At 33.3% G+C, this 11,762-nt stretch overlaps 1 protein-coding gene and 1 long non-coding RNA gene across 2 annotated transcripts in view; one reads left to right on the top strand and one right to left on the bottom strand.

The window, feature by feature from the left end:
• Nucleotides 1-1,623: 1,623 nt before the first annotated feature.
• LOC120176344 (F-box protein At3g07870-like) lies at nucleotides 1,624-11,540 on the bottom strand. The gene is made up of 2 exons (XM_039182788.1): nucleotides 10,379-11,540; nucleotides 1,624-1,699 (listed from the first exon to the last, which is right to left on the bottom strand). The coding sequence occupies exons 1-2, from the start codon at nucleotides 11,538-11,540 to the stop codon at nucleotides 1,686-1,688; spliced, it is 1,176 nt and encodes a 391-aa protein (XP_039038719.1). The 3' UTR covers nucleotides 1,624-1,685.
• Nucleotides 9,086-11,762, top strand: part of LOC120176353 — a 38,220-nt gene continuing 35,543 nt past the window's right edge. The window contains exons 1-2 of the long non-coding RNA XR_005521317.1: nucleotides 9,086-9,100; nucleotides 11,006-11,073. This is a non-coding gene — a long non-coding RNA (uncharacterized LOC120176353). The remainder of the gene's footprint in view (nucleotides 9,101-11,005; nucleotides 11,074-11,762) is intronic.

Genomic DNA, 11,762 nt, shown 5'->3' with positions numbered 1-11,762 from the left:
GTTCCAACGAGTTGGACAATCCAAATTAGGACCCAAAGCTTTTTTATTAACGGACTTACAAAATCGTTTATAATCATTTAGTCTTTTGTTGTTGTTACAAAGAACCGATTTTATCATTGTTTTAAATTCTAATCTAATCGGCTCAATAACCTCCAAACCGGTTTGCACGGATAAATTAATTATGTGTGCAACGCAACGGGTATGAAAAAACGCACTGTCTAAAATCGGTGAAAGTAATATTTTCAATCTTGGAACCGCGTTTGTATTATTCGATGCATTATCAAAGGATATAGAAAAAACTTTATTTTCTAATTTATAAAGACAAATTACCCTTTTTAAAAGTGTAAATAAATTAGCACCGGTATGCGGCTCACCGAATAATTCAAACGCGATTGTTCTTTTCATCATTTGCCAATTATCTTGATCTAACCAATGTGACGTAACAGCTAAAAAAGAATTTCCGGTATTATGATGGGAACTCCAAACGTCACATGTAAGCGACACACCATAACGGTGTTCTTGGAATCCTAAAATCATTTTTTCCCTCGTCGTACGCCACATTTTTATAGCATCTCTTCTAAGGGTAGCACGACTTACTTGAGTATAACGTGGTTGCATTAGTTGTTGAATTGTTGTCGTGAAATCTTCATCATCAAAGTGGTCGAACGACAATGCTTTTGTAATCACAAACTTTGTAAACGCTTATCGTAATTTTTTGTTGTCGTAAACAAAAACACCACCTTGCGGTGTAAGATTCGATTGACTAGGATCCGATCTTGAGCGAAGTGCCTTGCATGATTTTGTCAAATGGTTCTTCAACATTGTGTTTCCTTCCGATGCAAGAAACTTTAGACAAAGTTTACAACGCGCCCTCCTCGAGCCATTTGACATCTCACATAAATCGTAGTGATCCCAAATGTCTTTGTTTCGAGTGTGTTCGATCACTCTCACGACTTCAAGGTTTCCCCCGACGGAAGATTCAGCCGTGTTACGCATGATGAACAAAAAATTACAAAAAAAAGATTTGAGAGATGTTTAAGTGTTGTGTAATAAGATTTGAGGAATTTGTAATCAACCAAATACATCCCCAACCTATTTATACATGTTTAGGGTGGTAAAATGGTAGTTTTTTAAAGAAAAAAACGGTCAAAAACGGTCACAAAACCCCCCCAACGGCTATATTAACGGCTAGTTTTTTAAACCCAGACCGGTTTTTTTTCCGGATAAAAACCGGTTTTTTAACCGGTTTAAAAAAATCCGATCCGGTTAAAAAAAAAACCGGTTTTTCCCAAAACCGGTTTCGGATATTTTTTTCGCAAAATCGGATATTCGGATTTTTTGTGCACCCCTATCGACAATAATAGTTCGTATATTCAACTTCAAATGACATTCAATTATTGGGGACATTGACTTCTATGAAGCAAAGTCAAGTAAGAAAAACACTCCGAGTCTAACATATATACACATCTTCAAATCATAATATGCAGGACAATAGAACTGTAGATAGGAGTTAACAACTAAGCAAATCTGTAGGAAGTAATTTTGCGCATCAGCTGAAACAACAAAAAGCAAACAGAAACCTAAAAAAGTCAACATTAGTTGAGAACATCACAAGACAATATAGTTGAGATAAAGTGCATATCAAGAGACCAAATCCCATTAAATCTTTCCTTTTTTGTAGTTCCCTATCCATCTTTGTCTTTAATATTGATCTGACGTTCCTTCGGACTCTGGATGCCATAGTATTATACGTTCCTCATCCTCTAATCTTTCATTCAAAGAACTCAAGCTCTCAACATAAGCAATAATGTGCATGGTTTCCTTATAACCGATTCCAAGATTTCTAAGCTCTTGTATGGAGGGATCAAACAACACCAATTCATGATTAGAGCTCTCAAGAAATAATTTGCCATTTTTCCAAAACCCCAAAGGCCTCTCAACTCCAAGAAGAGATTCAACACTGAATTGTTTAGTCCATGACCCTTTGATAACCAATAAATCAAAAGACTTGTCAGCTCATTCTCTTGGGTAAAAAATAGCACTAAGCAATCCATTGAAGTCCAAAAGTTGCAAATAGTATTGTGCTAAACTCCCACCAAATTCAGGCAATGGTAAAGTTAAAAACTTTTCACTAACCATATCAAATGAAAGAATTATTTTACCGCTAGAATCCCCATCTGCCTGCCAATAAATAAACCTATTTACATAATTATTAAAAACAAAGTAGAAGCAAAAACATCAACCCCACGAAATGAAATTTCCTTCCATGAATCGCTTTTAAGAGAAAATAACTCAACTTGATCGATCGAATGACTATAAATGATCATGCCTTCTTCATTTTCCCATGTAAAATAATTATAAACAAATATTACAACTTTGAAGTAATCAGTTTGGGAATCATACCCAAAACCAAGACGATCAAAACTAGTGTATTCTAGTCCCGGAGGGCGTTGCCTGAGAATTGAGGAAAGATTTTGAACTCTCTGGTAGATGGGTTCCAAAGGGCAACATTATGTCCAACTACTGGCTCTGCTAAACACAATACTCTATTAAAAGGGCCATGAACTAAAGGTGCATGCACAAAATTCTTGAAAAAGGGTAAGTGAATATTATGTTTTACTCTAAATTTTTGGCCTATCTCGGTAGAAAGTTGAGAGAAATAATGGATGTTATCACGGGTGTCATTGTGACAACGTTTGAGGAGGAGATTAAGGTTGTTGTTTTCGAGGTTGTTCTAATGATGTTTGGTAAGGTTTCAAAAGATGAAAACCAAGGCTTACAAACGCACCAGAAACGGGTCAAAGATTTAACAAGAAGCTTTGAGAGAATGTCCAACACCAACATCTCTGGTAATTATGTTCTATTTTTTTATCAACCCTTGCATTTTCGTTTTCCCTCCTCTTTATCTCCTCTACTTTCTCTGGTATCACTTTGATGCAACAATCGACTTATTCCTATGAAACTGTCTTAACCTCCTGTATGATATTACATACTCATTTTCCTTGATTGAGCTCACATATTTTTTTACCCTTTAAATGAAAGAAGTGTCATCCGCCCAATGTGTGAAACACTTGAAAGGTCTATACACTTTTTTCACAATCTCTTCCTTCACCGCCACCAATTTAAGATCAGGCATGCTTATAGGCAACGCGGTCTGCAATAGTTAGGGAAACTTATTTAAAGCTTATGAGGATACAAGAATTCTATCTAATCTACTTGCAGTAGAATCACCACTTCCTCTAAACCATGTGAACTGGCTTTGAATTAGTGGTAGATTAACTAGATTGTTGTTCAAAATAAACTCCCCAAAACTTCTCATTACATTATTGTGGAAACTTACCACGATCCTTTCCGAATCTGATTTAACCGTGTTGAAATTCCCTCCAACAATAACGAGTTCACTACTCTCAGCAATTAACTCAGTAAAGTTCAAAAAGAAAGATATCCTCTCCCCTGGATCGTTGTTCTGTTCTGCACTATGACCATTCTAACTATGACCATTGTTCTGTTCTGCACAATTTAGCAATAAAAACGTTTGTATCCCTTAATGAGATTAGCCCCCATAGCCCCAATGGATGGTTGGAAGGCCAACTCTCCAAATATCTTCCCATCAAACGTCTTGATGTCCAAGGTTTAACGACCGACAATTTCGTTTCTTGTAATGAGGTCGATTCGACTCGAAAAAATGATTGTTTTACTCGACTCGACTTGAAAAAACTGAACTCGAATTGACTTCGAGTTGTAGTTTCATAAACTCGAATAAAAAATTTTCAAGCTCAAATCGAGTTATAAAATATAACTCAAAATGTTTAGTAATTAGTATAATAATTTTCAAGTTTGAGTTGAAGTATGAGTTGAGCAGTTCGGTATATGTAAATTACATGTGAAAAAAACGAAAAATATATATGTATTATATATAGTTATAAAATAGCATTTAAATTGGAATAAAGTAATTGCATGATATTGTAAATATTTACAATTAAAATTAAATAGAAACTTTAAAATTTGACTTGACTAGGCTCGACTTGAAAAATTTCAAGTAAACTCCGACTTATAAAATAAGACTGGTCAACACGAATAACTCGAATTTTTTTACTTAACTCGATCGAACGCTCACCCCTTCTTGCAAGAACACAAATCGTTCTTTACACGTTGAAATTACACGAGTTATAGCCCTTACTTTTTCCTTTTTACCCATCCTTCTTACGTTCCATGATAAAAGTGAAAAATTCATATAAAATATTTAGACAAAAACACATACAAGGAATCAAAATAACCGCTATAATTACATTCTTTTAGCATCCTCAATTTCCTCGAGTCTTCTGATCACCTCTCTCCTAGACGCTTTGAATTAAAACCTTAGTTAGGAGCCTCGTTAAAAACTTCCCTAAACTTAAATGGAGGAAAAGAGTACTTCTACAAAGAACAAAACAATGATACAAAGTAATCTCCATAGACAACACAACCGTCAGAGTTCACACCAATTCTCTAATAAGAGACCTGACCCGACAATTGAGGGCATAATATTAACCTAAGAAGTACCGCCAAACAACATATTAACCCTGAAATTATGACAGATAACAGCCCTAGAGATGCTTGACTATAACCACTAGTAGGATAAGACACATAAACTGAGAAAACATTGAGATTCAAGCAATGGAATCATGACAACTATACGTTTGATCTTAATAATAAGTTGTTTTCATTAGGTGATTTCAGTTTCAACTAGTTCGCTTATTCATCATCTGATTCTGAGGAGTTGGATTACGTCAATTATTTTCAAGTTTCAGTCGGAAAGAAAAATCTGACTCCAATTGAGAATGTGGTAATTCAAGACCATCAAACTCTGTAATTGTCGAAAGAAGTTGTAAAAGAAATTTACAAGAAGTTGTGGAAAGAAAATTTTAAAAAACTATAAAACACTTTGACGCAACAATCGACTTATTTTTGGTGCCTACGTAAAGGAAAAATATCTATGGAGGCACCATCATATTATCAAAGGAGTCAAAGGATAAATAATTAAAAACCTAGCCATTATGTTTATTTTCTTTATAAATTTTTATTGTTAGTAATTTTTTCAATATTTTCATTTAAAAAAATTAAAGTAAACATGACATTCCAATAGGAATAGTTCCTCGACCATTTAATTTTTTTCCAGTCATGTGATGAATGATACAAGGCCTTGACCCACAATATCTCATTTCAGCAAAACCATTAAACCAATGTAAGGATGAGCACCAATCTGTCCAGGCTACTGATATATGTATGTATCCCGTGGGATATACGTACGAGCATACTATCCTCTAAGGACCATCCAACTACATTAAAAAACTATCACAATACCCATATTCGACATGTTTGACACTCGCATGCGAGCATGAACAACCTAAAACAATACCTCTGCAAGAATGTAATCCATTTACCTCAAAAATAAATAACTGAAGTCCATAATGAAAATCATCTCACACAAAAAGGTCTGGAATTCTGACTCTTAAATCGGAAAAGCAAACATGCAAAACCAATTAAACTCTCTTTATGAACACACAGAAGCTCATGTGAATTATTATATATATGTAGAAAAAAAAGAACAATTTCCAGAAATATTCCACGGAGGAAACAAAACCAAACCATTGAAGTTGTTTCATAGGATTTAAAGTACGAACAATAACACATGATCATAACAATACCAACAATAATAGTTCCTAGATTCAACTTCAAATGACATTCAACTATTGGGCACATTGTCTTCTATCAAGCAAAGTCAAGTAGGAAAATAACTCCTAGTCTAGCATATATACGCACCTGCAAAACATAATATGAAAGTCAATAAAACTGCAGATAAGAGTTAACAACTAAGCAAATATGTAGGGAGTAATTTTGCGCATCCAATGAAACAACAAAAAGCAAACACAAACCTAAACAAGTCAACATTATTTGAGAACATCAAAAGATAATATAATTGAGATAAAGTGCATATCAAGAGACCAAATCCCATTAAATCTTTCTTCTTTTGTTGTAGCTCCCCATCCATCGCAATGTTCAAAATCAATTTGATGCACCTCCGGCTGGCCGATATATTTTACGTTCCTCGTACTTTTGTCTTCCATTTATCAGAACCAAGCTTTCAACATAAGCAATAATCTGCGTTGTTTCCCGATAAGCATGTATACCCAGATTTTAAGCTCTAGTGTGGAGGGTACAAACAACACCAATTCATGATCGAGGCTCTCAAGAAATAATTCACCATTTTTCCAAAACCCCAAAAGCCTATAAACTCTAGGAACATTGTAACACTCATAACCCATACAATTATACCTATACAGATTATAGATGTCACCCGAATTTCTAAAGTCATTTTACAATTCAAAAGCGATTTAAAATTTATTTTCTTTAAAATGGTAACTGATATTATAAAAATATCATATCATATAATTTATATTTAATTATAACAAATTTAATTCAAAAGATTTTTTATGAATAGTACCATGAACAGTGAACAGTTAAGAGTGAACAGTGAGGGTATCGGTACCTATAGCAGGGAATCGGTACCCCTTTAACATACTAGAAATTTTTTAACAAACGTGGTTACTATTTATTACTATTCACTACTACAATAATTTCAACATTATATACAAAACTCATAAAATTACCATTTTGTTTCCAAATTTGTTCAACCAAGCAAATAAAACATTAATAATTACATGACACTAATAAAGTCAACATTACATCTTAGGATGTCTTACTGATATTAATATACACTCCTCGATGCTTGTATCACTTGAACTCTTTATTCCACTACTGGATTTTAACATACGCGTGAAAATCATCACACGCTAAGTATATACTTAGTGAGGCAATTAAAACAATAGACAGTGCAACACAATTCATGTATGAATTTCCATGTCAAAATCAAATCAACATAATATAAATAAAATCATTTTTATCCATAAATATTGCCCACAATTCACAATCTATGAGGAACCCGGTATAGGAGTCAAATATTGTACAAAAGTGCTGAGGTCGAGCATTGCTCACCTAATAATGCACCGTAGTAGTGAGGTCGGGTTTTACCCACCTGACTTGTACTATGTATCTTATTTGACACTATAGTACTACTTAATTCTGCAGGTGCTGTACTATATGGCATGCCATTAATACCACTGAATCTCAATAACTTATTTGGGCATATAGTCATCAATTAAATCATCCATGGAAACGTATAACCATGTATAAACATTAGGGCAGTTCATATCCAAAATAACTTCCATATCAAATCTCATGTTGATAAAACAAGGTCGACTTATCGTAAGTCTTCCAGATGATGTATAAAACATATATGTACACAATGTATAAAACATGTATGTACCATATCATGCATGTATTGCACTCACCTTGACACTTTATATAATCCACAATATGTATGCCTCACTACGTTCCACAGTAACTCTTTTATACTTGATTTGCTTCAATCACACTTAAATCACAATCTATGTTAAATCACAAATTCATAACAATACTTATGTTAGTATTGTACTAACATAAACACATCTCATAACAATTCCATAATATACTTGGAACTCATTTTTTTACTAAATCTTTAACAGTTAATAATTCCTTTTCACAATGACATCAACTTTTTCAATTACATAAAATGGTTCTTTACCATTTTATCACTTAGATACATCATGATCGAATATTTTATCCTTTAAAACTACATTTCCATGATTTTTCTCGATTTTGATTCGATTCAAGCATGGAATCAACTTTCAATCAACCTTTTAACATCTCTACAATCAAATCCCAAATCAAATCTCATCTGAACACAAAGTTCTCCAACTTATAATTTGGTCGAATTTTACATAATAATCTCTATAAAGATTGAACATGTTTTAACCCCAAATTAAGCTTGAAAACGAATCTACAACCTCTAAATCATCAAGATTTATCATCAATTTCATGAATCCTATCATGAACATAAACCCTTAAATTTGGGATATTTGAAATCCAACAAGATTAGAAATAAATATTTGTACCAAATGATAGCGTTTTTTCGCGTAGATCACTTTCCTATTTCACGGCATAACCCGAATTCCAAAGGAATTGATTCAAAAATTGAAAATAAAATATTTTCTTACCTTGGAAGCTATCCTACGTCCAAGCTGATGGAGAATAACACTTTGGCATGATATTTTTTATTGATATCATGCTTATCATCCTTTAAAATATTATTTAAATCATTAACTTGGGAAAATACCAATATACCCTTAATATAACATCATAATTACCATAAAACCAAGATACTTATCGTTATCATCATTCAAATCATATCATCTCAGCATTATCATCTTCCAATAGTCAAACATGAACAAATAAGTTTCCACTTTACCGTTTTGCTCTTGTAATTTCCAAAAATTACAATTCAGTCACCTTAATCAAACAGTTCAAATTGAACATGAAATTAAACCATTAAATATTATTTCCTAACATTTTAAAAATGTGAAAATAATATTTTTATTCACTAATTTTCGTGACCAATTTGTAATTTTTCTAAAATTACATTTTGGTCACTAAACGTTTCAAAGTTTATACTTTAGTCACCAAACTTTACCAAATTTATAATTTGGTCACTAAATAAATCCATTTATGGAATAACAATATTATTGGAAAAATCACCACTTAATTCCTTAAATTTTTCCCAATTTTTTGCTTTGACCATCAAACTTTCAAATTTTTTATTTTGGTCATTATCTAAATTTTTGGGGTATTACAAACATATTCAACACTAAATTGTTTAGTACATGATCCATTCATAGCCCATAAATCAAAAGACTTATCAGTTCCTTCCCTTGGATAAAAAATAACACCAAGCAATCCATTGAAGTCCAAATGCTACAAATTGTATGTGCTAAAGTCTCACCAAATTCAGGCAGTGGTAAAGTTGAAAACTTTTCATTAACCATATCAAATAAGGTCATCGCTCATCAGAATCCCCAGTTGCCTCCCTATAACTCAACTTGAATCACTTTTAAGGGAATATAACTCGACTTGGTTGTTCTAATCTGCCATCAACCCTTCAACTAGATTATCTTCAAAGTAATTAGTAACAAACCTTACAACTTTGAAGTCATCAGTTAGAGAATCATACATAAAACCAAGGAAGCCAAATCTAGTGGAATCTATTACTGGAGGTTCTACAATTGATCTTTCAATCCATATATTTTACTTCGAGATAATAGTTTTCAGCTTTGTTTTAGGTTTTCCCATTAAAGATTCATCAAGAAGTATAAATTAACGCACTTACAATGAGATTCTAAGTAACATAAATATCATATTTGAATATTTTTAGAGAAATAAAGATCTAAGTAACATGCCAAACCTTCTTTTATTATGCAGTCATGTGATGTATGATACAAGGCATATCACATTTCAGAAAAACTATCAAACCAATGAGCACCAATCTGTCCAAAATCTCAATAGGTATCCTGTAAGGGCTATTCGATTCTGCAGACATCTCGTATCTTGTGTTCATACATTTCGGGATAAAGGTACGAGAATATGATCCTCTAGGACCCTCTAAATGGCATGAAAAAACTATCAAAATACTCATATTCGACACTTACATCCAAGCACAAACAACCTAAAATAAGACCTTTGCAAGAATGCAATCCATTTACCTCTAATACAAATAACTAAGATCAAGAATGAAAATCACCACACACAAAAAGGTCTGGAAAAAACATGCAAAAACACGCTAACTCTTTATAAGCATACACAGAATATCATGTGAATTATCATATATATGTAGAAAATAAAATTTTCCAAAAATATTCCACAATGGAAACACTTTCACGAAAGTACTGCTAACCCATTTCCCCCGTAAATACCCTTAACAATGGCTTCACACAAAACAAGACCAAACCATTGACATTGTTTCATTGGATCTAAAGTACAAATAATAATAACAATAGTTCCTAGGTTCAACTTCAAAATATTCACCTCTAAATTACATTTAACTATTGGAGACTTTGAGCTCTCAGGAGAAAATTCAAGTACGAAAAGCACTCCATGTGTGGCATATATATACACCTACAATCATGATATGCAGGTAAATAGAACTACAGATCAGAGTCAACAACTAAGAAAATCTATAGGATGTAATTTTATGCATCCACTAAAACAACCAAAAGAAAACAGAAACCTAAACAAGTCAATATCTAGGGCATGTATGTACAATTCAAACAATAACAACAATATTTGAGAACACCACTAGACAATGTAGTTGACATAAAGTACCTAGGAAGAGACCAAATCCCATTAAATCTTACATCTTTTATTTTAGTTCCCATCCGTCTTAGTGTTCAACATTAGTTTGATTCACCTTCGGCTGGCCGTCGTATTATATATTCCTCATGCTCTAATCTTCCATTCAATGTAACCAAGCTCTCAACATAAGTAGTAATGCGCATTGTTTCCTGATAAGCGTGAATACCAAGATTTCTAAGCTCTTTTATGGAGGGATCAAACAAAACTAGTTCTTGATCTGAGCTCTCGAGAAACAACTCGCCATTTTTCCAAAACCCCAAAGGCCTCTCTGCTCCAAGAATAGATTCAACACTGAATTGTTTAGTCCATGACCCATTCATAACCCATAAATCAAAAGACTTGTTAGTTCCTTCCCTTGGGTAAAAAATAGCACCAAGGAATCCATTGAAGTCCAAAAGATCCAAATAATATTGTTCTAAACTCCCACCAAATTCAGGCAGTGGTGAAGTTGAAAACTTTTCATTAACCATATCAAACGAAAGAATAAGGTCATCAACCGTACATGCTTGCCAATAAATAAACCCACTGACATAATTATTAAACAAAGAAGAATCATAACCATCAACCCCAGAAAATGAAATTTCCTTCCATGAATCGCTTTTAAGCGAATATAACTCAACTTGATCGATCGAATGACTATAAATGCTCATTCCTTCTTCATTTTCCCATGTAAAACAATTAGAAACAAATATTACAACTTTGAAGTCATCAGTTTGAGAATCATACCCAAAACCAAGGCGATCAAAACTAGTGTATTCTAGTCCAGGAGGGCGTTGGACTGTGGATTGAGGAAGGATTTTAAACTCTCTTGTAGATGGGTTCCAAAGGGCAACATTATGTCCAACTACTGGCTCCGCTAAACACAATATTCCATTACAAGGGCCATGAACTAAAGGTGCATGCACAAAATTCTCGAAAAATGGTAAGTGAATATTGTGTTTTACTCTAAAATTTTGGTCTTTCTCGGTCGAAAGTTGAGAGAAATAATGGATGTCATCACGGGTAGCACCATGACAACGTTTGATGAGGAGATTAAGGTTATTGTTTTTGAGATTGTTCCGATGATGTTTGGTAATGAAATGAGGGGTTTCAAAAGATGAAGACCAGGGCTTACAAACGCATCTGAAACGGATCAAGGATTTAACATGAAGCTTTGAGAGAATCTCCAACACCAACATCTCTGGTAATTCTAATCTAGTTTTGATTGATCCTTGCATCTTCCCTCTTTATATTCTCTATTTTCTTTGTGTTTTTAATAAATGATTTTGTTTGGGGAAAGATAATGAGAACTAATATGAAAGAAAACGAAGACATACATAACAGGGTAACATCAAACGTTTTTTTATAACAAGAAAACTACAATGGAAACTGATAATTGGTTACACTATTTTGATGGGCTTCGTCGAGCCCTTTTAAAATCCATTAGCTTATTATAGACA

The sequence above is a fragment of the Hibiscus syriacus genome, unplaced genomic scaffold, assembly GCF_006381635.1.
Source record: "Hibiscus syriacus cultivar Baekdansim isolate YM2019G1 unplaced genomic scaffold, ASM638163v2 tig00003398_pilon, whole genome shotgun sequence".
Classification (NCBI taxonomy): domain Eukaryota; kingdom Viridiplantae; phylum Streptophyta; class Magnoliopsida; order Malvales; family Malvaceae; genus Hibiscus; species Hibiscus syriacus.
Note: the sequence above shows the minus strand (reverse complement) of the source record. Positions and strands in the feature narration are given on the sequence as shown.

Bases quoted from the DNA above. Each gene is read 5' to 3' on its own strand.
- LOC120176344 (XM_039182788.1), bottom strand. From the start codon at position 11,540: ATGCAAGGATCAATCAAAACTAGATTAGAATTACCAGAGATGTTGGTG.